The sequence below is a fragment of the Muntiacus reevesi genome, chromosome 11 (genome assembly GCF_963930625.1).
Source record: "Muntiacus reevesi chromosome 11, mMunRee1.1, whole genome shotgun sequence".
Classification (NCBI taxonomy): Eukaryota; Metazoa; Chordata; class Mammalia; order Artiodactyla; family Cervidae; genus Muntiacus; species Muntiacus reevesi.
The window spans coordinates 28,653,197-28,667,509 of NC_089259.1; the positions used below are offsets into that span (position 1 = coordinate 28,653,197).

The 14,313-nt window shown below is 38.7% G+C and overlaps 1 protein-coding gene across 6 annotated transcripts in view; it reads left to right on the forward strand.

Moving 5' to 3' along the window:
• KATNAL1 (katanin catalytic subunit A1 like 1) overlaps positions 1-14,313 on the forward strand; it is a 55,487-nt gene that overhangs the window by 27,040 nt on the left and 14,134 nt on the right. For all 6 annotated transcript variants that reach the window (XM_065901903.1, XM_065901907.1, XM_065901905.1 and 3 more), the window contains 3 exons: positions 5,313-5,481; positions 11,747-11,874; positions 12,264-12,369. In XM_065901903.1, coding sequence (XP_065757975.1) covers positions 5,313-5,481; positions 11,747-11,874; positions 12,264-12,369 — 403 coding nt within the window. The remainder of the gene's footprint in view (positions 1-5,312; positions 5,482-11,746; positions 11,875-12,263; positions 12,370-14,313) is intronic.

Sequence of the window (14,313 nt, forward strand, 5' to 3'; positions counted from 1 at the left end):
GTCATCTTCGGCAGTGCAGGCCTCAGGCCTGTCTCAGGCCTCACTATGTGCTCGTTAAAGTCTCAAGCCCTGAGGTGGCAGAGACCTGGAACCTTCAAGAACCACAATGCCATCAGCTATATTTTATTTATCTTTTGGCTGTTTCGTATTTCTCTTTATCTTCTGGTAAGATCACCTATGTATAAAGAGGATATTTGTTACATTTTATTCAGAATACCTATCTTGTTTTTTTAATGTTACAGGAAAAAACAACTAAAAGAAAATTCAATTCATTAGAAATAAACTATATCTATATACTTAAGTTCTTGAGGGCCTTACCCTCCAGTTTATTGTTTTTGAGGACTCTTGTTTATAGTTTAATTGGGAACTCTTCTTTAGCAAGGCTTTAGTTGTAGGATTTATATGTGGATAGAAAAGGGAAGTCCAATACAATACATAACATGTATATATTTTTAGCTAAACTATAAGCTTCTTGAGTGCAGTGATTATTCATATTTTTTTGTAGTCCCATGTTTTGCAAATCAGTAGAATAATTTCAGAACTTGACTATAGACAAAGAACTATGAGACATTTAAAATTCAACTGATAGTATTTTAATATAATCTGTAAAAGTTGTGTAGATTTCTGTGGCCTGTCTCTATACACTGTTTCTATATCCTGAAACAGTGCTGTTGTCATCTAGTTTTAGGGTCTTTAGAGTTAGGCAGAAGAAAGGTATTTTAAGTTTTTTAAGTTCAAAGTTCTTTAGAGTTAAATAGAAAAGGCAAGGGCCAATCTTTAGACCCAAAGAAGAGCAAGGTAAAATTAATAAATTATCACCCTGCCTGGGAGTGGTGGCATCCTACCATTAGACTAAATAATCAGTGATGTTATCATCCCCTTTCCCACACTATCTTAGAAGTGATAGGATGACTGGCTTAGTAGCTCTTTGAATGAGGCTTAGTGCGTCCCATCCGAGTCTCTGACAAGAATTTAGTCACTGTCCTTGCTGAAATTCCTAGTTGTGGGTGACATCAAAATGCTAAGAGGGCAGCCCCAATGATAGTTAAATGGGATTGTATAATATTTGGTGTGAGAAATGTGTCTGCAGCCCCAGATCTCATACATTTTAAGTTTCTGGCTAAATGTCATCTTGGTTAACTCGGGCGATAATTATATTCTGTATTGGGTAAACATCTTTCAATTCCAGTGCCATTAGAATGAAGAACAAAAATGTCTTAAAAGAATCAAAATTGTTATAGTAGTATTTTTTTTGTTAGGAGATATGTGCATGTTTATTATTTTTATGTACCTGTAATTTAAGAAGATATGGCTATTGAGAGTGATAAGCATGCAATTCCAATCAGGTGTATTGTGGAATAATTTAAATCTGTGATTTTTACATAAAAATTTGTGTTAAGTACTTTGGCGGAACGTTTAGGAGAGTTTGAGGCTTACTTCATTTGTAAGTTTAAGTTACTAAGTTTATGAAAGTATGTATATATAAGCTGTGCTTTGTTAAGAAACATAATTGAAGAACTAAGAAGATTGTGAAATATATTACATTTATAATTGTAGGTTAAAATTTTTAGTGACATTTAATTAGCCAGGTTTTAAATGGCATCAAGATTATTCAGAAGCCTCTTAAAAGTGACTTCTAAAATCTGCTCCTTTTATGCATAGAAAAAGATTTGTAAACAAATCCACAAACTTTAAGGACTTACTGAATTTTTTACATTTTTAACTTTAGTAAGGTGAATATTTAAAAAAATCAAAGCAGACCTCTGAAGAGATTTTCCTCACAAAAAACAGCCTTGAGGACACAGAACTACTCATATCAGCCTGGCTTGCAGTTCTCCTTGGGTTCTGAATGGGATTGATTTGCTTGTTAGATAATGAGGGAAAACTTAACCCGATATACAAAAACCTTTTATGTAGTGTAGTGTCTTGAATTCATCAAAAGTTCAGATATTTGTTTTTATCTCCAAACAGTATCTTGCTTTTCTTGGAATCCTACTGTCTGTTCTTTTAGCTTACTTTTTCCGCCCAGCATTATGGTCCTGAGATTGATCTATTGTTATTGCACATGGCTATGATTTATGTTCACGAGTATATAGTATTCCATTATGTGTATAATGATTCATGCATCTGTTCTGATTCTGGACCTTTGGGTTATTTCATGGTGTTTACCGATCAGCAGTGCCACCACTCCCAGATAGGAACATTTACATACAACATTGATGATTAGTTTTGCATAGAAAGAAGGCATTGACTTTTGAAGGAAATCAGGGTTGTTTGCACATGATAGAATAAGGCGCCCTTCCTCCCATTCCTACAAGGAGATATCCTCCTATGGGAGAGCTGAGCTCTGCGTGGACATGCTGCTTGTTTCTCCGCAGATTGCCAGTGCTTCTCTGATTTGAAATGCTGTAAGCTAGGAGGGTGTCAGCCTGGGTTTGACTCTTGGGGCAGAGGTTGATGACACTGTGGCAGGTGGGGGTTGAGTCGCGCAGTCGTGTCTGTCTGACTGTGACCCCACGGACTGTAGCCTACCAGGTTGCTCTGTCCTTTGGATTCTCCAGGCAAGAATACTGGAGTGGGTTGCCATTTCCTTCTCCAGGGGATCTTTCCAACCCAGGGTTCAAACCCGTGTCTCCTGCATTGGCAAGTGGATTCATTACCATTGAGCCACCAGGGAAGCTCTGATTATGCAGTGCAGCCCTAGTAATAAAGTCTTTTTTAAAAAAGAGACCAGTAAAACCAGCCTTGAACCTTACTGTTTACAGCCTGGAAGCTGTCACTGAGTCCTTAATTGAAGCGTGACACTGTGCAGTGATGCGCTGATGGAGGAGTAGGTACAGACAGAATCAGGGGTGTCCTTCGGGAAGCTGACAGAGTCTGTTTCAAGTGTAGTTTCAAACTGCAGTGAGTCGGAACCGAAGACCTGCGGAGCACAGGCAGGCTCTCTGTGCCACTCTGGACTGGCCACCAGTGGCGTGTCGGGCTTCTTTGAGCAGCTTCACGCAGGCCGGGGATGAGCCTGTCACAATATTGAGCGGCAGGACAAGGTCGGCAGCAGCACTCTTGGAGTGCCGCCTGTGTATGAGCTTTGAAATAATTCCTCTCGCAGCACAGCTTTACTGACCTGGATGTGTGTGCAAAATGCACTACAGCAGGACTCCTCCAAGACTGCTAAGTAGCCAGCCTAGGTGGGAAGGCACAAGCTGAGGAGGCAGAAGAGCTGTTTGAGGATTCACTGCAGTTCTCCCCTCCTCACGGAGGCCCAGCCGGGCCAGCCCAGCAGCCGTGCGGCAGCCTGTTGCGCAGCTGTGAAGGATGGGCTTGCTGTTTGCCAGCGAAAGCCTCAGGCTGGCTGTGCCTCGGAAGAGCAGGACCACAAACAATGACGGACTACTTAAATAGCAGGCACAGCTGCTGGCAGAAGGCAAACACATGTCAAGTGTGTTCTGCATAAGGAGGTTGTTGGTTGCATTTGATTGTCTTTGGCCATGAATCTGATTCAGAAGAGACATTTATATATATGCAGATATGCATTTACTTTTACATATATATATATTTACCATTATATATATTTACTGTTTTGTTTATATATATGTAGAATAATAAGGTTCTGCTCGCCTACTTGATACCTCTTCATCAAAAAGGGAGTTCAGTCAAAAAACAATGGTTGCAATGAAATACTAGGAACAGAGCAGTGTAACATTTTTCTTTTTTTTTATTCTTTGCCAGCCTCATCACTTTTTTTTTAATCTTATTGTCAGTCAGAATACTTAAAAGGCTAATAATGTTCTAGAACCAAAAACATAGTAATGCCTTTAAATTTGAAAATGTCGTATAACCATTTCACTCTACATGTTTTTTTAATTCCTTTCCTGTGGATTTTTTTCCCCACAAGATTGCTCTTTCATCTTTGTCTCCTCCGAGGGCCTAGCACAGTAGAGGCTATCTGCCTCCTAACGGGTGTCTGGGTGTTCAGTACATAATTGTTTAATTGGACTGAATTCCAAGGACTCCTATGTCAGTGTGTGGTACCCTAGTAGGTAGACACACATTTTCCACCAGGCTGTCTCATCCGTAACAGTTTCACGCGGTGGTCTGATTCCAGTGGTCTGAAGATGCCACGGTATGTTACCCATTTTTCACCTTGAGTTTGCAGCCTTCCTGGCTTTTCATCCGTTATCCTGGGTTTATTGAGTTGTACACATGTGAGCCTTCCCTAATATCAGAGAGAGAAACTTCCATGATGAGTTAGATGAATTAAAAGCAAGAAGCTGGAAGAGAGATAATGATAGATTTGGCATGTGGGTGGAGAAAGGGATATACATATGGGATGTGAGGGGCTACAAATACAGGTGGAACTGTAGAGAGAGTAAAAAGGTAGAAAGCAGAGGCAGAGACAGCTCCGGAAATCAGACACAAAGTGACAGTGTCTCAGCCAGCACCCAAAGAGGGGCAAGTAAGTGCTGTGCTGAGGAGCCCTCTGACTTTACTGTTTGAAGACGACTCATTTCACATTACATGAGACAAAGTGTGCTACTTTGTCAACATAGTTATATTTATATGTTTATCAGAATTCTTTTTTAAAATTGCCTTGTAATTGACATACTACGTTAGTTTCAAGTGTACAGCCTCACGATTCAGTATCTGTATGTATTGTGAAGTGGTCACCACCGTAAATAGAATTAACGTCTTTTGCCGCATGTAGTTATCAGAATTCTTGATTCACGTTTGGGGGCCTGTATGATTTGAATGATTCTTGATTTTTGACACCGTCAAAGCATGAATTTTAGATACACCTAAATTAAGATTTCATTAAGCCTTGCTATTTGTAATTTGATGAATAAAATGCTGGTTTTTCCAATACAGAAGCAGAGAAAATAATTTTGGTTGTAAAGGATAAACTAGTAAGCTATGCAGATAGACATATTTTCAATTCTTGTCTTTTCAGTTTTTAATACTTTTTTTAAAGTTACTTATTTGGTTTAGGACAGTAATGAGTAAGGAACTGATATTCTATTACAGTATTATTAGATGGGAGTAGTCTGTATTGCCCTCTATTGGTGATTAATTGTTACTTTGACAAAGTAATTGCTGTTATATGTATCATTTATATGTATTTGATATTTGTATCAACCAGAATTTTTTACAGAAAAGTACTTTCAAAAACTGACCTAATAGTTGTGACCATGAATTGGCAAAAGGGGAAAAATTGACTTTGTGGGCTAATTGATTTAATAGTTTTATTAACTGAGGTAGTATTGAAGTACTTTTGCCTTTGATTAATTTTAATTTTATTTATTTTTTTTGGTTAGAGCTCCACCTCAGATTAGGCGTCCCAATCGAGAAGTAAGACCTCTGAGGAAAGAGATGCCAGGAGGCGGCGCCCGAGGACCCGTAGGCCGAGCACATCCCATATCTAAGAGCGAGAAGCCCTCCACCAGCAGGGACAAGGACTGCAGAGCCAGAGGGAGAGATGACAAGGCAAGCCTCCCTCTTCCTGACTCATTCACTTTAAGCCCATGACCTTGGTGCATATTGTAATTTTTGTAGGCTTTTCAGAGGACTCTGGTTTTGACATGGAAGAGATTTAAAAAAGAACTCTGAATTAAAAACTGACGCAGTCTTTGCATTTTGAAGGCCATTTTGCAGTGCCAGTAAACTCAGAGATGTATTAAATAAGCACACACACAAATCTGTGTGTACAAATCATAAGTAAAATGGAGCTTTTGTAGAAATATTCAAAATAAAGTTTTAAAACTTAAAAAATATTTTAGCTAGTATTCTGAAGTAAAATGAACAATAAATGAAACTTAACTAGGGGAAAGATTTATAAGGAAATAGATGTATATATAGTCTTCACAGAATAAGACAGTGGATACAGTATTACTGATACAGATTTTTAAAATTTAGATTTATCTGTAAATTTTTTGAGTAGAACAATATATTTTTTTCTTTCATGAGAAAATTTCCTTTAGTATATACGTTTATCTGGGAAATTGATTGGTGAATAAACATAATTCTGGGTAGAGATTCTGTGCTGTGCTTCAGTTCAGTTCAGTCGCTCAGTCATGTCCAACTCTGTGACCTCATGGACTGCAGCACGCCAGGCTTCCCTGTCCATCACCAACTCCTGGGGCTTGCTCAAACTCATGTCCATCAAGTTGGTGATGTCATCCAACCATCTCATCCTCTGTCATCCCGTTCACCTACTGCCTTCAGTCTTTCTCAGCATCAGGGTCTTTTCCAGTGAGTCAGTTCTTCACATCAGGTGGTCAAAATATTGGAGCTTCAGCTTCAGCATCAGTCCTTCCAATGAATATTCAGGACTGATTTCCTTTAGGATTGACTGGTTTGATATCCTTGCAGTCTAAGGGACTTTCAAGAGTCTTCTCTAACACAGTTCAAAAACATCAATTCTTTGACGCTCAGCTTTCTTTATGATTCAACTATTACATCCATACATGACTATTGGAAAAACTGTAGCTTTGACTAGACCGACCTTTGTTGGTAAAGTAATGTCTCTGCTTTTTAATATGCTGCCTAGGTTTGTCATAGCTTTCTTCCAAGGAGCAAACGTCTTTTAATTTCATGGCTGCAGTTACTATCTGCAGTGATTTTGGAGCCCAAGAAAATAAAGTCCATCACTGTTTCCATTGTTTCCCCATCTATTTGCCATGAAGTGATGGGACCAAATGCCATGATCTTAGTTTTTTAAATATTAAGTTTTAAGCCAGCTTTGCACTCCCCTCTTTCACTTTTATCAAGAGGCTCTTTAATTCCTCTTTGCTTTCTGGTATAAGGGTGGTGTCAACTGCATATCTGAGGTTATTGATATTTCTCCCAGCAATCTTGATTCCAGCTTCTGCTTCATCCAGCCTGGCATTTTGCATGATTTACTCTGCATATAAGTTAAATAAGCAGGATGACAATATATAGCCTTGACATATTTCTTTCCCAATTTGGAACCAGCCCGTTGTTCTATGTCCAGTTCTAACTGTTGCTTCTTGACCTGCATACAGATTTCTCATGAGGCAGATAATGTGGTCTCATATTCCCGTCTCTTTAAGAATTTTCCACAGTTTGTCATGGTCCACATAGACAAAAGCTTTAGCATAGTCAATAAAGCAGAAGTAGATGTTTTTCTGGAACTCGCTTGCTTTTTCTGTGATCCAGCAAATGTTGGCAATTTGATTTCTGGTTCCTCTGCCTTTTCTAAATCCAGCTTGAACATCTGGAAGTTCTAGGTTCATGTACTGTTGAACCCTAGCTTGGAGAATTTTCATTACTTTGCTAGTGTGTGATGAGTACAATTGTGTGGTAGTTTGAACAGTCTTTAGCATTGCCTTTCTTTGGGATTGGAATGAAAACTGACCTTTTCCAGTCCTGTGGCCACTGCTGAGTTTTCCAAATTTGTTGGCATGTTGAGTGCAGCACTTTCACAGCATCATCTTTTAGGATTTGAAATAGCTTAACTGGAATTCCATCACCTCCACTAGCTTTGTTGGTAGTGATGCTTCCTAAGGCCCCCTTGACTTCGCACTCCAGGATGTCTGACTCTAGGTGAGTGATCACACCATCATGGTTATCTGGTAATTGATTGAAGTAATTGATTGAATTACTTACTAGCAAATGGCCATTTTTTGGATATTTTCTTCCTCTTGCTTAAGTCTAGGAATGTCTGATATGGAGAGATATAAACTGGGTTGAAGTATTCTTTTGAGAAATGTGGATTGGTAATTACACAAATGAACAATGACCTAAAAAATCTCTTTATTGAAGAAAAGTATATAGATTATAAGGGTAGTATTTGATGAATGATGATCATATAACTAGTAGTGTACTGGTAAATGTCTAATAACTAGTTTTTTTGAAAAAAAAAGTCATGTATGCAAGTATGCATACATATTCACACAAGTTTATTATAAATCTGATAATAAAGGATGTACAACATATAATTTACAAATAATAAAATAGGTAAGACTGTTTATTGTAAAGTTTTATAGGGCCCATGGACCCTCATGAGATGCCTTTGCTGCTTTTTGCTTACTTAACTCTTGCATCTGTAGGTACCTTTGGTTGCAGTTGACAGATGTTTAGGAATGTAGTTCTGACAGGATTTGGTTGATACTTTGTTTTTATTAGTGAGTCAGTTGAAAATGAAACAACAGAAACATATGTCAGAACCTCACTCCCCCATCAATCACTTGAACAACTTTGATGAATCATATCATGGTTTTCAAATACTGAAAACTTATTTCCTTAATTTTTTGTGCTATTTACATCGTAAAAACTATAGAAATGACACACTCTTTAGTTTAATGTTTCCCCCATTAGTTTAAGTCTAGACAGTTAACAAAACAAGAAATCAAGTTCCCATTTTGTAATATTTGCTGGTTTCTATGGTATAAACACTTCCAGTATGACTGGTTCCAGGCTACCAACACGAGATCACTGAACTTAGAGTTGATATGAGCAGCAGCCTACCATTCTGCAGCGCAGACGCAGTACAAGTACATCAGTGATAGTTCAATAGTTGGCAGTGAGGAGTTTTGAGTAATTACTTCTTCTGTTTTTAGTATAATTTATTCTAAGTTTGTATAATTTTTACTAATGGCTGTTTTTCACAGTTGGCTTGAAAAATTCCTGAAAATTTGATAACTGGCTCTTACAAACCAGTAAGAGTCAACTTGGACTGATTGCATGCAACCTCTGTAACTACCATGTAATCCGTGTGACTATCACTCAGGGGTCAAAAATAGAACATTGAGCTCCTCAGAAGCCATACTCATGATCCCTTCTGATCTCTGCCACTTACTGCTTTCCCAAAGAGAACCACTCTTCTGGTTGCAGTTAATCTAGTGGGTTAACTGAAACCACAGCTTTTCACTCATATTTGATATTTCCTATTTTAATTGATCTGTTTGTTAAGAAGGATAGTTGTCACCCATTTTGTTGATCTTCCAGTATCACCAAATAGATTATTTATTTTTAGTTTCCTAGTTTTGCTTTTTAGTCACCTCACCATTTTGAGTTGAAAAAGATCTAGTCTTCTTTGGAGTACTTACTTTGTATTCAGGTCTCATCTGTACTATTGAGAAACTTTGGGTGGGAGGGCAAGTGGTTTGACTGACTTTCTACCCACGTATCTTCTGTGAATTGAGAGCCTTGACTTTGCTGCTACAGGCTCTTATTTCCCTGCTTTTCCTTCTTTCTCCACCCCACCCTTTTTCCCACATAACAACTACAAGGGTCATTTTAACATGTAAATCAGATTCTGTCATTGCCCTTCTTAGCAAGTTTCAAAAATTTCCCCATTTGCTTAGAATAAAATCTAAACCTCTCCCCATGGGCTAGAGGGCCCAGTGTGCTGACTTCTGACCGTCTTCCCAACCTATTCTTATTTTTTTAAAATGCTTTATTATTATTATTTTATTTTTGGCCACACTGCACAGCATTCAGGATCTTAGTTCCCCAACCAGAGATCAAACCTGTGCCCCCTTCAGTGGAATGTAGGAGTCTTAACTAGTGGACTGCCGGGTGGGGGGGGTCCCCCTCCAGCCTCTCCTTTTTGCATGGTACCTTTTAACTATACTGACCACTCGGTTTTTTCACAGCACTTCACAGTTTGTGTGTGTTTGGGGTTTACTTGTTAACTTCCTGCCAGTAGTCCAGCAGATAATCTTATTTTCATGCACTGATCTTACGCTGAAGGCACAATAGAATGTCTTGGACATAGATAGTCATATATTTATTTTTCTTAAAATCCTATGATTCCTGTTGCTTCCGGACAACTGTATACCTTTTACTTTCCCTTGATAGTGTTTATCAAATCCTCCCCACCACTTGGATATTCGTATTAAAATGACTCTCTGCCTATATTTTTTAATATTTTTTTTTTTGGTAAGTCACCAGTAACAATGTCATATCAAAGCTTGTTAAATCCCAGATATATCAGTTTCTGTTGCATTCTCTGGTTGATTTATTTTTAGAAGAGTTTTAAAAACGATAACAGAGTGTTCGCAGTGATCTGTTTGAGTATGACTATCCTTGGCCCATCTTTATTATAAAATATGATTCTAGGCTGAGCTTATTTTAAATTTGTTGACGTTAGCTTTGTTGCGTAGGCACACCAGAAATTTACTCCTTTTAAGTGTCAGTATTGGGATCTGTCATCTGAAGTACAAGAATCTTCCTGAAAATTCAGTTTCATACCATGCTAACCAGAGACAGTAAATTATTCATTTTGGAGTCAAATTACCAGAGTACTGTTTGGTCATTTACCCAGTGGCTTAAAGAACTGGAGCGTCAGCCCACAGGGAGCCATTTAGTTCTCTCTGCACTTAGGGTCTAGTTTATGGTTTATCTCAGATGGAGTGTGGTAGGCGAGGTTCATCCTGTTCTCTCTCTTCATATTGAAGCTTAGGAAATTGATCAGTGTTTGGACCATTTTTCCTTCATTTTTGCCTTAACAGTAACTGTGGGGCTGAAGCTCTGGGGAGGTGCTTGGCTCTGCTAAAGTAGTTCTAGTGGTTGAACTGTTTCTGGCAGCTGAGCAGGTCTCATTTAAAGCTCTTCAGAGCTGAGTAAATGTTGGCACAACCCCATAGAAACCATAGCATGTAATTCTTTTTTTTTCTTTTTCCAAGCTAGTGTGCTATTAAATAAAGAATTTGGGGTAAAGTATATTGCTTTAATGACCCTAATGATACTATTTTAAAAGATTCTTCTATCTTTGTCATTATAGTGACTTTATGACGTGGTCCAAGGACCTTACTAGGAAGAAACCCTGAACCCTAAGTGTGTACTTACACTGAGTGGGAAAAAGCTTTGTAAGCTGCAGTTCAACGTCACAAGTCTTTCCTCATCTGCAGCCTCTTAGATGCTTAGGAGGATGTAATAGTTCTACCCTATGTAACCTACTCTTTTTTTTTTAGATGAAATATATTTGATGTATAGTGTGTTTCAGGGGTACGGAGCAGTGACTCAGGTTTGGATATTTATATAAGTATTTTTTCAGAGTCTTTTTCCTTACAGGCTATTATAAAATACTGAGTATTGCCCCTGTGCAAGTAGGTTCTGGTTGGTTACCTATTTTGTGTATAGTAGTGTGTATATGTCAGCCTCATCTTCCTAACTGACCCCTTCCTGCCTCTGTAGCTTGCTTTTAAGCTTTAAAATGACCCAGACAGCCATGAGGTGGTCTGATGTTGTGAAAAAGCATGAGTTTGGGGAGTCAGGAAGATATGAGTTAAAATCTATACTCAGACATTTAATAATTGTGAACTTAATATTAACTTTCTGAGTCCCAGTTCTTTATCTGTAAAAACAGGGTAATAATACAACCTTACCTTTAGGGTTGTTGTACTAAACGAGATAATATATTTGAGACTTCTTGCTGTGCAGTAGGTTTTCAGTAAGTCGGTTTTTTCTTCCTCTGTATTTACGCTTGAAATATTTTCTAGTAGTGGCAGAAATCCCTAGCAATCCCAAATTTAGAGATATCAAGAGATATCGTTTAGTCTTAATGTGCACTTCTCCCCTCAAGAATGTAGTGTCTCCTAAGGTTGGCCAGTTCATCTATTGCTGATGAATTAAATAGGGGAGGATGGCCTTGGGGGTAATTAGAAAACACTATTTAAAAAAAAAATAAGCCATTTAAAATAGTTCCACTGCAGTATTTTGAAAGCTTAATGATGTTAATTAAAACTGTCTTGTTATTGATTTTTTTTTCTACACCTGTCCCCAGGGAAGGAAAAATATGCAAGATGGTACAAGTGATGGTGAAATTCCAAAGTTTGATGGTGCCGCATATGATAAGGACCTGGTAGAAGCCCTTGAGAGAGACATCGTCTCCAGGAACCCAAGCGTTCACTGGTGAGTCTGTTAGGTTCTTGAATCACAGCTGCGGAGTAGGCTGTAGGTTGGCTTGGTGTGTCTTGTCTTGCTCTCCATTCACCTCCTGATTATGACTTCACCCGTAATATGAGTGTGCAGACTTGGCAGAACAGTTGTTCTTTCAGAATACAGCCAAGACATTTTCATGTTAATTTGATGTTGATGTAACCAACAAAGGTTGCTAATTGAATAATGTCCTGATTTATAACTCTAGTATGTTTTCACTGATCATTTTATACAGTAGAAATTAGAATACTGTTCTTCCTATAAGAATAATTTCCTAAGTGAAAAACAATTCAAAGAGCTGCTATTGACTGTAAATCAAAGGTGACCCCGAATAAGCCTGTAACGTGACTGTTCTTCCAAAGGGATGACATAGCAGATCTGGAAGAAGCTAAGAAGCTACTGAGGGAAGCTGTCGTCCTTCCCATGTGGATGCCTGACTTTTTCAAAGGGATTAGAAGGCCGTGGAAGGTGAGAATTTATTAAAATAATATAGGCATAAAACTGCAGCTTGCATGATAAAGAAAGCCAGCATTGAGTTTCCTTATGCATTTATTAGCATGGTCTGTAAAGGTTGGGGGAGGCTGGCGTGTACCTCGGGTACCTGGACAAGGACTTGTGGTTGAGATGCTGCCTCTGCCTGGTAGGAGAAGGGTCGGGAGTGTTGATGCTGTCATCTTTAGAGTCACTTCCCTCAAGGGCACTGAGCTGGAGACAAGTTTTAAGAATTTTCCAGGTGTCTGTTTCTGTAAATGGTAAGTTAGCAAACAAATTAAATAGTAATAGTACATAGTCATAGAATAAGTGATCAAATAAATATCTTTTTAAAAGCTGACCTGTTTCTTGGTAATTAATTATTTTGATCACTTCATCTAGGCCAGGTATAAATTCTCAGAGGTAATGAGAATGTTTAGATCTTTCTAGCTTGCCCTGTGCTTTATAGTCTAAAGCCTGGCCAGGACTCGCACCTCCTAAGTTCAGTGCTTTCATTCTAGTGTGTTAAAAAAGCCATTCCAATAGCTGCTGCCTTAACTGTTTTTGGTCTTAGCCATAGTCAGAGTCTTGCTTTGCTCTGACTGGCAGAATGAAATAAAAGCGTGATCTTACTTTGCCCCTTCTAGATTAGCTGGAAGGTCTTTTATGTTCTCAATACCTCCTCCTTGTTTGTGCCCAAAAGGAGAAAGGAGAAGAAATTGTGTGTTTATACCATGGCATTTTGATTGCCTCTCACAACTTAAAAGCTTCTATAGACTGTTTGTTATCAGTTCAGTTCAGTCGCTCAGTCATGTCTGACTCTCTGCGACCCCGTGGATTGCAGCACTCCAGGCCTCCCTCTCCATCGCCAACTCCCGGAATTTACTCAAACTCATGTGCATTGAGTCGGTGATGCCATCCAACCATCTCATCCTCGGTCATCCCCTTATCCTCCTGCCTTCAGTCTTTCCCAGCATCAGCATCTTTTCAGATGAGTCAGTTCTTCGCATCAGGTAGCCAGAGTATTGGAGTTTCAGCTTCAGCATCAGTCCTGCCAGTGAATATTCAGGACTGATCTTTAGGATGGACTGGTTGGATCTCCTTGCAGCCCAATGGACTCTCAAGAGTCTTCTCCAACACCACAGTTCAAAAGCATCAATTCTTCGGTGCTCAGGTTTCTTTATAGTCCAACTCTCACATCCATACATGACTACTGGAAAACCCAGAGCTTTGACTAGACGGACCTTTGTCGGCAAAGTAATGTCTTTCCTTTTATGTGCTATCTAGGTTGGTCATAACTTTCCTTCCAAGGAATAAGCATCTTTTAACTTCATGGCTGCAATCACCATCTACAGTGATTTTGGAGCCCCCAAAATGTAAAGTCAGCCACTGTTTCCACTGTTTCCCCATCTATTTGCCATGAAGTGATGGGACCGGATGCCATGATCTTAGTTTTCTGAATGTTGAGCTTTAAGCCAACTTTTTCACTCTCCTCTTTCACTTTCATCAAGAGGCTCTTTAGTTCTTTTTCACTTTCTGCCGTAGGGTGGTGTCATCTGTATATCCAAGATTATTGGTATTTCTCCTGTCAATCTTGATTCCAGCTTGTGCTTGTAATATCTATTTGTTATAGATATCTATCTATTTGTTTTAGATATAGATATCTATTTGTTATAGAGATTACTAATTTAGGAAACAGTACCATAAATTTCCCCCTTTATTATAACTTTAAAAACAATGTTTAAAAGAAATAATAAGGCCTTCATAAAAATAGGTGTTTAAAGGGGTTTTAAAACACCTGGAATGGTAGGTGTATCCTCCCTAGCATGACAAGTCCTGTGTCCTAGAACCAGCCTGGGGAGGAATAGTTTCAGGGAGAAGGGAATGAACGGGTATTGGCAGCATCAAAGGTCAGAGGGAAGAGAGAAGCTGTGAGTTAAA